Here is a 14,455-nt window from a genome sequence, read left to right as displayed (position 1 = left end):
ACATACACACATGCATGTATATGTACACACAGCCTGGCGAGTCCGTTATGCATTATTAACCAGTGAGCCGTCTCTCCAGCCCCTATTAATGGATTTTACATCAAAATTTTAAAAGTATTTCCATGGATGGGGTACAGCTCAGTGGCAGGGAATGTTTAAGCATACAAAAGTTCTGGTTTTCTCTCCCAGTACCAAAGCAAGGAGGGAGGGAGAGAGAGAGAGAGAGAGAGAGAGAGAGAGAGAGAGAGAGAGAGAGAGAGAGAGAATTGATTCCCAGAGATTCCCATGCTTGTCTTTCTCTCGTCTACTTTTTTTTCTCTTGAAGAACTATTTAAGACTAAATCGAAGGATTTTATATTTCCATGTCCCTAAGGGAAGTGACAACTTGTCTGAGGTATTAAACATTTTGAGGTAACTCCAGTGCTCTCCCTGAGAATCAGTATCTTGAGTCTGAGAGGGTAGTGCCAAAGCCTCATAGGAAACTCCACCCGAGGTTAATATAAATAGGTATTGAGAAACCAGCTTGTACCTTCTAACTCTGAGCCAAACAAACACCGAGCTCAGAAAACTCCCTGGATGGCCAATTAAATTCACTTTTAATGAGCAAACAAAACACATGTACACATGTAGAATGAAAGCTAATTTAAAAATTTGTTTTTTTTTTTAAAAAAAAGATGACAGAAGCAGAAAAGAAGGTAGTAGGATTTGAATGCACACAGTCTCAGTTTATGGAAAGGCAAGTTCGGATTTCATGACAATCAGTACGTTTGCCTCACACTTGGCCGTATAAAGAGCTCAGTGTGATTGAGCAGCCAGATGCCATAACACACTGAATGCAGACGAGTCAGGCCATCTCTCTCTGACTGGTTCTTAACCGCTTGGCACGCTGTCAGATGGCAGGACCTAAGTGCACACAGATCTGATCCCCTGTCCCCAGCAAGCCATACTCATGGTGGGATACAGATTCATCTCACACAACAGACACTTATTTCTTACCATTCTGAAGGTTAGACATCCAAGATTAAGATTCATCGGGGTCAGTTCTTGAAGCTGGCTCTCTTTGTAGAAAGTATACAGGTACCTTGCTCTATCTGGAGGGGTGGGGTGAGAAAACACTCTCCTCTGTTTCTGTCTCTGTCTTTCTCTCTCTCTCTCTCTCTCTCTCTCTCTCTCTCTCTCTCTCTCTCTCTCTCTCATTAGTTTGGTTTTTTTAGACAGGATTTCCTCTGTGAGCCTTGGCAGTCCTGGAACTCGACCTGTAGACCAGGCTATCCTTGAACTCAGAGACTCGCCTGGCTCTGACCTGGGAGTACTGGGATTAAAGAGCCACGCCCTGGCTCTTTCTTATTTTTAAGGACAGGAATCTTAGGAGATTAGAGCCCCAGCCCCGTGACCTCATCTAACCTTGACCCTTCCATAAAGTCCCTCTCCATAGTCACACTGAAGTCAGGACTTCAATATATGACTTTTGAGGGGTCTGTCACTCAGTCTTTAGCATGATAGTTATCCTCAGGCACCAGGACCATCAGAACTTCCTGGAAAGAGAGAAATGAAGAAGAACCTTGTCTTCCTGTCACCAGCAGCCTGTCAGTCAGAGAAGTCATCAGATGGGGGCCCGAGTTATTTGCAATGCCCCAACAGGAGTGGATGTGACATAGCTAGCTTTCCCACTGTGCCTTCGAAATGCTGAGTTGCCCCTCAGTGTCAGGTAACTATGATAGGTAAGGTAGGGACAGGCAGGCAGAACCAGAAGTAACTTATGGAGGAAAGGCGGGGAGAGGTGGGGATAGTTGCCAAGATAAGAAGGTTTAAGAAAGAGGAATGGATCATGTCAGCTAAAAACAGAAATGGAGAATGTATAACAGACACCCATGCCACGGTGAAAGGGTAAGATGTTGATACCTCACAAATGCTGTGTGGATTGTAGATCCCAAAGGCAAAAAGTCTCATACAGAAGGTGAGCACTCTCAGAGACCAATCAAGTTGGCCGATGTGGAGAAGTGGGAGGGGGAGGTATTGGGCAGGCATGTGGCTGTGACTCCATTAGTAGAAAGAGGGACAGAACCTGTCATCATTTCAAACAACAACAACAAAACCCTTAAAAAACAGCCAGGTGAGGTGCTACACACTTGGAATCCTAAAACTGGGGCATGTGCAAACAGGCTTCTCCCTGGGGCTTGCTGGCTCTAGGCCTAGTGTCTCAAAAATCAAGGTGCTGGAGAGATGCTCTCGGGGGTTAAGAGCACCCTCTTGCAGAGCACCTGGGGTTCAGTTCCCAGCACCCTCATGGTGACTCACAACTGTCTTTAGCTCCAGTTCCAGGGATCTGACACCTTCTGACCTTCACAGTCACCAGGCACATATGTGGTACACAGACATACATGTAGACCAGACACTCAAATATGTAAAATGAAACTTAATGATAAAAAAATTAAGTAAATAAAACCAGGATGTAGAAACCTGAGAAAGAACACAGAAGGTTAACTTCTGGTGTCCACATATATGCACACACCCCATGTATGCATACCACATGCCTGCACATACCACATATATACACGCATACCTGTACGCTCACACTCAGAAAACTCAAAAGCAGTGTAGGGTTGATATGGCTCAGCAGGCAGAGGTAGTTTCCCCAGAGGCTGGTGACTTGAGATTAGTAACCAGGGATCAAATGGTGGACAAAGAGAATCTACTCATGTGAAACAAATAAATAAATGAGTAAGTGTAGTAAAATTTAAAACCAAAAGTAAATTTAAGATTAAGTGTCATGAAAATGCAAAAATAAATATTTATGCATATCATCAGCAGCAGGAGGAAAGTGTGTCATAAGCAATGAACTTGTTGAATAAATCAGAAATTAAGGCACTAAAGGATAAAAGTGGAGAAGGACTCTGGGCAAAAAGGTCTTAAAGTCACTTGAAGCTTTTGTTATTTCTGACATTAGTCAAAAAGAAAACTTCTGTTCTGCCTCTCGCACACATTGTAACAATTGACCGGATACGAATTAGTTTCCACTATGCAATTTGCTGCCAATAAAGATGGTTTGCAGTTTATCTCTCCGCCTGGATCACTTTACAGCTTCATCCAACTGCCATCACAGCCTTGGGCCCCCTCCTCTGCAAAAATCCAAAGAAAATGGTATTGCTCAGAAATTCCCTCCAGGGACTTTTCCATGACGTAAAATCAAGTCCTGAGTCCCCTCTGAAAGGCTTTCGTATGGCACCCAATATCGGGGTGGTAACACACTCTGTCCCTTGGGTGCACCTAGCCCACTGAACAGCTGCATGTCAGGAGAGGCTGTGCTCTGTCAGGAGTTACAGCTGGGCTGCTGCTGTCCAGTTGCCTAGTGCCAAGTGAAAAGCAAGCACCCCTTTCTCCCCCATTTATTTATCCAGGATGTCCGGCCTTTGTGTTTGAAAACGGTGGGAAAGTAATACTCTTAAACAGAAATCCACCTCCCTTCTCACAGGACCATTTTTTCTGAGGGGGAACTCAGAAGGGAGGGTGGGATCCAGGTATAACCTGTCACAGCTGCTGGTGGCTACAAATTGCTTCCTACCCAGGCTGTCAAATAAATTTAAACAAACTCCAACTATATTCCAGCCTTTTATGTAAGAGTGAACCATTTTCCTGTAAATATAGAAAGCTTTTACTGGCAAAAGAAATATTTTCCCCATGTCCTTGGTGTACCTTTGCTGCCCCAGAGCCCTTGACCTTGGTGACCTTGAGACCTGTCACACTCAGGACACTAAGTAAGTCTGTTTGCTTTTGGGAGAAAGCATAAGGACAGAAAGAATATTGAACTTTGGGGCTGGAGGCCATATTTCTTCTTATTTTCCATTTTCTTTTGAGAAGACATTATTTTGTTTCACAGGTGCCTAAGCCAAGCTCAGATGGCTCTTTGTTAGGAGTTTCTTGGTCCAAATGTCACACGCTTTCTAAGAAATCTAATGGAAAACTGAGCATGGTTCCCAGTTGGTCAAGAGCAGTGACTTCTAACTTAACTCTCTAAAACGTTTTATTAAACCAGTGTCAGCTAAACTTGGGCCTGTTCTTAACCGTTAAACGTTCTCTCTCCTCTTGCTTCATCAAATTATCCTTAAGAGGTAGAAGTCAATCACTTATTGTGATCATTTCCAAGGGGGAGGGCAAGCTGCTTATCCTCTCTTTTAAAATTTAGAAAAAAATTAATTAGGACTGGAGAGTTAGCTCAGCGTTTAAGAGCACTTGCTGCTCTTCCAGAGAACCAGAGTTCATTTCCCAGCATCCACATCCATGTTGCACAGCTTAAAAGCTCCTGTAACTTCAGCTCAAGGAGGTCCAGTGCCCTCGTCTGGCTACCACAAACACCTACACTCTGTGTGTGTGCGTGTGTGTGTGTGTATGCACGCACATGCATGCACACACACTCACTAGATTCTGGGTACTGGAAAACAGTGGTGCCTGTTCCCCAGAGCTTATAGTACATGGGAAATAGAGACTTGAAAAACAGGCAATGGATAGAAATTGTTCATTGGGGGATGAGCTCACTTATAGTGGAGGTAATCAAGGAGGAGGGGCCCGTGACTGGGGCAGAATCTAAAAACTAACGACTGGGAGAAAGGAATCTTAGTAGAGGTAATGGATTGAGCCACCTCCTAGAAGACAAACGTCATTATTGAAACTGAGAGCCGAACATGGTCTCTTAATGAGCAGATTTGACCCGGAAGAAGAAGCAGGCGCCTTAGCACTGGAATATGGTGTCTAGAATGTTCGTAGGAGCACTGGAACATCAGAACGCTCTGGGTCCTAGAGGTCACCTTAATTATCCCTCCATTTTACAGACAGACCCACATGGTTTGGATCTGAAATATTACTCCCAAAGGCCCACGTGATAGAGCCTTGGAAGGTAGTGGAACCTTTAAGAGGTGGGGCAGAGGACAGGGAAGTTAGGTTCTTGGGGGAGACTGTCAGATTTTAGCCCCGCCTCCTCCATTCTTTCTGCATTCCTGTAGCATTGAGGTGAGGCCCTTGATTCATCACCAGCTTCCTGGCCAGGATGTTCAAATTCATCTCAGGTCCAAAAGCCATGAAGCCAACTGACCACGGGGTGAAACTTCTGAAACCATGTGCCAATGTAAACTTTTCTACTTTTAAATTTTTATTATCTCAGATATTTTGTTGCAATATTGGAAAAAATGGCCGACCTTGGAAATAAAGATTTAGAAAATTTACCCAAGGCTACAAGAGCCCTAAACTAGACAAATACATTATTCCCTCATTCTGTGATACAGAAATGAAGTTGGTTTCTTGAACAATAGCCTCTGGTTACTTCCACTGTGTAGTGCTTTTATAAGCACTTTGGATACACAGGCTCTCACTAAGAGTCTTCCATGGCCACTGTATGGTAACAGTGAGAGAGGCGTTGGGACCATACTAAGGACTCTTCAATGGATGTGCAGTGGTTTCATAAACTTTACACTCAGAACTTGTTATTAAGACAGGACCTCAAGTATCTCCATCTGGCATTAAACTCACTTGGTAGCCGAGGCTAGCCCTTCACTCCTGATCCTCCTACCTCCACCACACAGAAGGTTCCAAGTGATTGCAAGTATGTGCTACCGTGCCTAACTATAATTGAAATTTTAAGAGAGACTCTTTATTAATTAGTAAATTAATTAGTTAATAAGAGACAATCTCGAGTTTTCTGTAGCATGACTTTATGATTTGGGGAGGTCAGAAGCTCTGAAGGTTTTCAAGATATAAGGTTAATATCATTACAAGAAAATTTCAAAGGACGTATCCTGGCTGTTCTTAGAAATAGGGAGAGCAAAAGATGGGTGGGAGACACTGGGAAATCCCTACATTTTCCATATTTTCTATCCTATAGGGCCATAGTCTCCTTAAAACACCCTAGCTGTATCCCCAGAGAGGCTCTGCCAGAGCCAGACCAACGCAGACACAGATGTACACAGCCAAACATTGGACTGAGCACAGGGACCACAATGGGGAAGTTAGGGCAAGGACTGTAGGAGCTGAAGGGGTTTGCAACCCCATAGAAAGAAAAATAATATCAACCAACCAGAACCCCCGAAGTTCCCAGGGACTAAACCACCAACCAGAGTGCACATGGAGGGACCAATGGCTCCAATTGAATATGTAATATGTCATGAATATGATGTCAGATGATTATCTGACATCACTGGGAGGGGAGCCCTTTGATCCTGTAGAAGCTCAATGACCCAGGATAGAGGAATATTAGACTGCTGAGGCAGGAGTGGGTGGGTGGGGGAGCACCCTCATAGAGCACTCCTCATAGAGGAGGGGAACTGGGGGCTTGTAGAGGAGAAACTGGATAAAGGGATAACATTTGAAATGTAAATAAATAAAATAACTAACTTAAAAAAAAAACACCTTAGCTGTGGTGTTATAGGCAAGCATCTTGACGGTGCAGAAGAGAGAAGCAACTTCTTGAGATACCCAGGGAGCCTGTTACTTTCTGAGTTCATGTTTAGGCTGTTCTTCACCATAGCCCTGGACAGGCTAACATTTGAAAAGCTTCACGACTGCTTTGCTGTCGTTCCAATATCCATTTTGGTTGTTAGGTGAAGTAGCAGGAGACAGGGAGGTCTCAAGGGAAAGCACGTAAACACTGGCTGAAAGGCTGGAGAAATGAATATGGTACATCAGCAGGTCTGCTGGCGTGGAGGGTGACGTTCTGTACCCAAAGGGCTCCAGAGACCTCAGCTGACTGTCAGGGACTCCTAGCTGGCATTGCACTCAAGTCCCATAATGCTAGACTCCTAAGATAGGCCATCTTCATAAGAAATGTCACACTTGGGTGGGCAGTTAAGTCAAATAAGTTAGTCACTCATTCTATCCTGCCAAGGGTTCTTTTTATTTTTTTAACTCTTTTTTTTTCAGTGTGTGTGTGGGGGGGGCGTTCAAACAGCATCTCACTATAAAGCCCAGGCTAACACTGTCCAGACTGGACCAGACTGTCCTGTCCTCAAACCCAGGATCCTCCTTCCTTGACCTCTTGACTGCCTGGCTTCCTGACACACACTGCTGTGTCTGGGTTATGCTGTTGGCTATTACGGACCAGAAGTAATAGTGAACAGATATGTGTATGGGGACAGTGATCGTTTGCAATACATGCATATGTGTTTATGTACGCACCCATGTATCCTTAACCTTTGCATATATATGCATAGGCATGAATGTGTGTGTGCATGCTTGGGTCCACATACATGTGATGGTATGCATGTTCTCACGCCTCTCTATGTGAAAGTATATATGTATATATACATGTTTATGTGTATGTTACCATTTTATTTAATCCTAAGGATAGCCTTGTGAGATAGGCACTTGGCATATGTTCTAGTTTGTTTTCTGTTGTTGTGATAAACATCATGGCCAAAAGCAACTTGGGGAGGAAAGAGTTTATTTCAGCCTAAAGGTTACAGTCAGTTATTGAGGGAAGTCCAGGCGGAGACTCAAACAAGAACTAAAGCGAAGGCCATAGAGGAATGCTGCTTACTGAATTGCTCCCGGGCTCATGCTTAGTTCAGCCTTCCTTAAACAGCCCAGGATGGCACCGCCCACCTCAACCATCACACCCATCAGTGTCTCACAGACTCAGGCCAGAGTGGCAGAGCCAGTTCTGACCTTACGGTTTCTTCCTCCCAGGTGATTCTAGGCTGGGTCAGATGGACAATTAAAACAAACCAGAGCAGCATACACCAAAAGTTATGAAATTGACTTAGGCTCTGTCTTTTGTCAGAGACCCAGTAAGTAACACAAAGTGAAGCTGAACTCATGCCAGGCTGAGCTATATTTATATCATATAGTGATATAAATCTCACTATAGCCTACCCGGGGCAAAGAGGAAAGAGGTCAAAGCCCAGACTATGGAAGGTTCAGAAAAGTTCACTCAGAGAAGGCATCGGGCTAGAGTTCCATATCCGCAGAGGTTCAGTAAAAAAGCCAGTTGCTCACACCCCAAGTAGTGCACACCCACCTGAAGCAGCATGGCCTCATCTCAGGAGAGGTGACCGATTCCCTCCCTCTCTGCACCCTTGCAGCTTTTTGTGAGAGAACCTGAAAAGAGGCTGGGAGTGAGAGGAGATATCCGCCAGCATCCTTTGTTTCGAGAGATCAACTGGGAAGAGCTTGAGAGGAAAGAGATTGACCCACCCTTCAGACCAAAAGTGGTAAGAACTCCCCCACTGGACAGTCTGGCTTCAGCTCCTTCTTCTGTCCCAGGCTGTCACCCTAAGCAATAACAGCACTTCCTGAAACCTGCCCCAACCGCACTGTCCGGGGAGAAGCATGCTTCTTTAATCTAAGCCATTTAGCTAAAAGAAGGGGAGCGGGTGTTCCTGTTGCTTGCCAAATTCAAACTGTATCATCGAAATTTACCTATGGGGAGAAATAAATTGCAGAACATTCCCAAGTTGAATGTGTTTCTGCGTGGGACTGTCAGAGAAGATGGATTTTGCATGCAACACTTAACATTCTTAATGGTCACCGTCTGGGTGACCAATACCTGTATAATGTAATAATTCTTTTATGTGAAATTAATTATTCTAATAGAAGAAATGATAACTCGGGATTTGAACCCACTGGGTTGTGCACACACCATAGCTTCCATAAGCAAAATTAAGATAATGAACTTGGTGGCTAATTTTCTTCCCTTTTTTTTCTTCCTCCTCATCATGTGACCAAGAAATCACCATATGACTGTAGCAATTTCGACAAGGAATTCCTAAGTGAGAAACCCCGGCTATCATTCGCCGACAGAGCACTCATCAACAGCATGGACCAGAATATGTTCAGCAACTTTTCCTTCATAAACCCAGGGATGGAGACTCTCATTTGCTCCTGAACCTCATCCCTCTCCAGACTGGAAAAGATTTACCTTCTCTCTGGGAACTGGTTCAAGTACCACTTCTGGGAGGATCTCTTTTTCACGTTGGAGAGGAGAAGAAACACTCAACCGCAAAGGCAGGGAGGACCGCTGAGCTCCTCAGGAGACCCATTACCTGTAGCACAAACCACGCCTACTTCACTAATGACGTCACCCCGATATCTCTCCTGGAATCTCTCACAGCAGCCCTTGAAGTTAGATCATTGTTAACTCTAGTCATTCACTTGAAAGATGGTTCCCGACACTGTGAAAGATTCGAAACGTGATTCTACTCTTGCCCTAGACAACAGTTGCTGGTTGGTCATGAACCAAGGAGCAAATGGAACCGATTTCTCAAGACTGGGACAGCAGATCGCCTGTTATAGGAGTCAATTCCACTCAACCACAGAGAAGGAACTACTAGCCCCCATTGTTCTGCACATGTCTGTGGAAATGTCGACAGCAGAAGGGAGGGAAAGGGGAAGCCCTGAGCAGGCTGTAATGGGATGCTCTCCAATAAACATAGCTTGAAACTTGAGATTTACAAATCTGTTCATTCTGGCTAGCCCTGGAATTCACAATGCAGTGGAAAGTAGGGGGCAATGAGCAGAGCAGAGCCCTTGTCGCCAACAGGGAAGGGGAAGGGTGTTGTCTATGTGGAGCATCTTTTTCACACAGAAGGAAAGTACAACCAACAAGGGCAGGGTAGTTTACTGCTGCCAATCAAACCTTCCCTTCTCTGTTCTCAGTTGATCTCTCTGTCAACGTAAATAGGCATTCATTACCATTCTCCTAGCAGACAAGAAATGAAGTGCATGACTCTTCTGAGATAAAGAAAACCAATCCCATATCATGTTGTCCCCGGTGATTTGGTGACAAATAAGTCCCTTCTTAGGCATCCTGCAAGACAAAACAACTCATGCATGGTATTGGCAGTAGTCAGTCCTGTTGAATTAGAGTCCTATCATGTGCTGTTTGTATATTTTGATGAGATGTGATGATGATGTGTATGTGGAAAATGGAATAAAAGAAGAAAGAAAGATGCCTCTTAGTAGTTTGATTCTCTACTGGTTTTCTCAAAGACATGCGTCCATTCTGTTGATCATCAAAATGTAGCCAGTACTGGACTTGTTTTAAAAATGAGGAATTACACAAAAGAGTTCCTCAAAGGGGTGAAACACTCAGGCAAATCTTAATTGTTAGTATGTTATTCTTTCCTTTCCCCCAAAAGCTTTCTTGATGGACGGGTCTACACAAGCTGCCTTCTCACTTCCTCCAGTGTGACAACATCTAGGCCTGGCAGAATGTTCCCCCTTCCCTCCTTCATCTTTCTGCAGCATGTCACATAGGACTGAAGCGCCTCTCCAGCCGTCCTTCTAGAACCTTCTGAGGACATTTTCCTGCATCCTGTCTTGCTCCTCTGTTGACTTTTTTATCCACCTTTCCTACTCTAAATCCCTCAGAAAGCCCCTCCCCCTTGATCTCCTGTACTACCTCTGGTATTTGTCCCCTTCTGACATGTAAGTACCACTCCATGCAGACAACCACAAATCTCCATCTCCAGCTGTGTAGCTCCCCCCCAGCAGACATTAACCCAATATGCCCAGAATGTATGCATTCAAGTTAGCATCTAGTTCTGTCATGTATTTCCTATTTCTGCTAAGGGCCCTACCACAGCCCCTATTACCTGGACCCAGAACCAGAGTTTTTGTTGGTAATCCCATCCCTCCTTCTGACTTCCTTAATGTTTATTTTTATATCAAGTCTTATTATTCTACATTTATATTATCTGATGACTAGCGTTGCTGACAGGTTTAGAATCACCCAGGAAACAAGCCTCCAGGCATCCTTCTGAAAGATTACACTTTCTTGTCCTGGTGAACTGAAGTGAGAACACACACACTATTTACTAGGTTGGAGCTTAGCAGAGAACCATGAGGGTGATGGGGTTGGCCCAAGATCCACACTATGGGGCATGGTCTCTATGGAGCTGATCGGCGGAACCAGCCGAGCTTTGTGGGAGCAGCGTGGCGGATTGGCAGAGCCAGCCACCACGCTGGCGTCTGGACAGTGCCAGGGCTGGCGCTTCTTGCTAGCCAGAACCGCGATCTGAGCGAGAACAGCAGGAAAATGGCGGCTGCCCTGGAACAAGCAGGACCTGGCGCAGTTTTCTAAATATCTCCCGTTACACAAACTTGCCTTGTGGGGTATGTATTTCCTGGCCCAAAATTAGAGGCCTTCCACATAGATCTTCCCGTGACACTTCTTTGCCTGAACTTTATCTCTTTCTATCTGTGAACTCCTTGAAGACAGAGATGTTTCTGAACCCTTAGCCCTCCTGCACGCTTAACACATCTCAGGTAAGCATCTAAACACTAAGTAGAAGTAACATGAGAAGTCATTTCTCTTCCTTTTCTGCAAAAGACTGATTATCAATCAGTAATCAATGGTGGCATAAAGACAAGAGGGGTAACTTAACTAGACTGTAACTAGATAGGACCAAATGTTCCTTTTCAAAATTAAAATAATCTCTTCTTAGACAAAATGGTAAGAGTGAAGAAGAGGAAGAATAGGAGGAGGAAAGGAGAAAGAAAAGGAAGAAGGGAGGGAGAGAATGAGGGAAGGAAAGAAGAAAAGGAAGAAGGGAGGGAAGGAAAGGAGAATAGAGGAGAAAAAGAAGAGGAAAGTGCTAGAAAGGATGTAGGGAAAAGGAACTTTATATATTGTTAGTGAGAATGTGAATTAGTCCAGAGACTATGGAAAACATGATTCCTCAAAAACTAAAATTAGAATGAGCCAGGCATACTCCGAGGTATATACAGTGCAAAGTCAACATACCAGAGAGATACTTGAGCATAAATGTCCATTGTGCTACTATTTCTAGTAGCCAAGTATAGAGTAGCCTAGATGCCTGTCAGTGAGTAAATAAACAAGGGAATATGTAATGCATGTGTGTGTATGTATATAGAGTGTGTATATATGTATATATAGTGTATATATGTGTATATATGTATGTATATATTTATATAGTGTGTATATGTGTATGTATATATACACATGGATATATATACATGTATATGTGTATCTATATATATATCTCATGAACAGAATTGAATCATGCCATTTTGGTGAAATAAGTACAGCTAGAGGTCATCCCGTTAAGCAAAATAGATCAGAGGTAGAAAAACAAGTGTCTCTACATGAATACTAAGTTTTTTTTAAAGCCGCTTGAAAGTATTAGCAGGTTTTAACCAGGGACAGGAAAGGAAACGAGAGTAAGGAAGGAAGAGGGCTATGAGAGGGTAGTTGGGGAAATGAATACAATCAAGACATAGTACTTGTGTATATAGAATTGCAACAGTGAGTCTATTACTATGTATAACTAGGGTGCATTAATAGTAATAATAAAAATAAAATTCCCTTTAAAACATCTGTCTTTAATCTTTTTTCTAGGAGCTTACAACTAATATCCAAATGGAGCCTCCACATAGGCTGTGATGGAGATGGGGCCCCTGGACAAAAAAGCAAGTAGTGAATTCAGGAGTCAGGAAAGTTGTTTCTATTGTTTGTTGTTTTTTGGTTTTTTTTTTTTTTGAATGATGAAAGGCCCACTGACTTGATTAAAGATGTCAACATGGTGAAATATTAACCATGTCAAAATCTCTGTTCTGAGATTTGTAACATACTGGAAATGCCAATAGACTCCATGAATCCAAAAACTCGTTCACTCGTGGGAGCAATTAGCCTTCGTGAAAGCAATCCAGCAGCCCCTGCAATTGACTCGTTATTCATCACTTGCAGGGAAATTGATTGTAACAGGAATAAAGATGAAGTGGCCCGAGAGTAGATAACAGTAAGAAAACTATAAAGCAGCAAAGAGCAGTAATCATTTGGCTACATTTATAGAACGTCAGATCCAGACAATTCAATAGACCTATTTTCCTCTAACGTAAAGGTAAGCATGAGCAGATTAGGAAAAGGTCAGCCTGCTTCCAAACAACTAGAAGAACAAATAGAACTAAGAGAAAAATGTAAAAGCAATCAAAAGCTGGCACACTTTTAAACACATCATCAATCAGTATGTCAAATGTCGCTAATTGATGTTTTTAATTCTGTGCTATTTAACAGTAGATACAAGTTAGGTAACAAGAATTTTTGACCATAAATGGCTAAGAAAAGATGCTGTAGTTGAATGTAAAAGAAAGGTAAGGGAGACAAAAAAGGGGGAAAGGTAAAGAATTAGGATAAGTATCGAAGGAAAACCAGAGCCATTTAAACGGAGCAGAAAAGGCAGATTCCGTTTAGAAATGGTTACAGAGACAGGAGATCTTAGGATAACTCTGAGCACAGTTGCAAGCAGCATGGATGAACTGAAGTCTGTGGCCACAGAGCAAGATGAAATCAGCAGGGAGAAAATTACCAAGTGACATTGAGGGGAGGGACAGGAATCTTGAGTCAAGGTGACAAACCTCACCTGAGGGCTGATGGGAAATGAGGGATTTGATCAGCCATTAAAGGTGGCAGATTCTGGCTAAACTAACCTGATATGCGTCTTGCTAAAGTCATACACTGCACAAATGAACCCAGAAATCCAAACATTGTGAGCAAGGTGGGAAGAGAATCCAGAGACCCCTGACAAGAGTTTGGTCTAGGGAAGATTCTTCACCAAGACACGGGGAATAAATAAGAAAAGTATCAGTCTCAGTAGTATTAATGCCAGGCAGAATGTTGTTAGAAACATTCCAATTTGAATAAAGTATATCCAGAATGCATGAAAATGCAGGTGCTTTGAAAAGTATAATAAATTAAATTGATGAAAATGCAAGACAGATAAATACATCATCGTCATGAGAGACACTAAAGCACCTCCTCAAAAATCAGGAGAAAAAAGAAATGCAGGCAATCTGAAAAAAGTTTAATAAGCACGAGCTAATAGAATCTTCAAGTTAGTAAACACTGAATATATATGGAAGGAAAGCGTATCCAACCTCACAGGATTTAATAAAATTTAGTAAGTTAACACATGGAAAATGTATATGGCATGTGGCAATCAGAATAAAGTGTGGGAAATGTGATTATGCTCAAAATCTAAACAAATCCACCAACACACCTTCAATGAGCCATCATAAGTTAAGAGGCTTTAGTTATTGACAAGATAAGAAATTCTGCCTGGCGAGTTGAATGCTCATTTGTGAACACCTCCACATTAAAGAACAAAACACAATTCACAAGCTGTTTATGAATAAATAACAATAAGAACAGCATGGGTCATGGAGATAGTTAACCGTCACTGTGATTGGCTTTGAGATCACGTAGGAGACACAGTCACATCTGTGGACTGTTTCCAGAGAGGTTTAATTGAGGAGGTAAGGCTCGCCCTGAATCTGGTTGAATAGGGGTGGCCTAATCCTAACTCAATAAAAAGGAGTAGGGTGAGCAAGCTAAGCCGCAGCATGCATTCCTGTCTGCTTCCTGGGTGCAGATGCCACGGGACTAGCTGCCTGGCCCGGCTAGTGCTTTGTCAACATGATACAAAATAGAGTTAGCAGAGATGATGAACCTCAA

The 14,455-nt window shown here is 43.1% G+C and overlaps 1 protein-coding gene across 6 annotated transcripts in view; it reads left to right on the top strand.

Moving 5' to 3' along the window:
* The window catches only part of Prkcq (protein kinase C theta), a 130,415-nt gene extending 120,471 nt beyond the window's left edge, over window positions 1-9,944 (top strand). For all 6 annotated transcript variants that reach the window (XM_028769844.1, XM_028769841.1, XM_028769842.1 and 3 more), the window contains 2 exons: window positions 8,067-8,195; window positions 8,711-9,944. In XM_028769844.1, coding sequence (XP_028625677.1) covers window positions 8,067-8,195; window positions 8,711-8,869 — 288 coding nt within the window. In that variant the 3' untranslated portion in view covers window positions 8,870-9,944. The remainder of the gene's footprint in view (window positions 1-8,066; window positions 8,196-8,710) is intronic.
* The last annotated feature ends 4,511 nt before the right edge of the window (window positions 9,945-14,455 follow it).

The sequence above is a fragment of the Grammomys surdaster genome, unplaced genomic scaffold, assembly GCF_004785775.1.
Source record: "Grammomys surdaster isolate TR1022 unplaced genomic scaffold, NIH_TR_1.0 194, whole genome shotgun sequence".
NCBI classification, from domain to species: Eukaryota; Metazoa; Chordata; class Mammalia; order Rodentia; family Muridae; genus Grammomys; species Grammomys surdaster.
The sequence above is the reverse complement of the archived record's forward strand: the minus strand, read 5'-3'. Positions and strand labels throughout refer to the sequence as shown.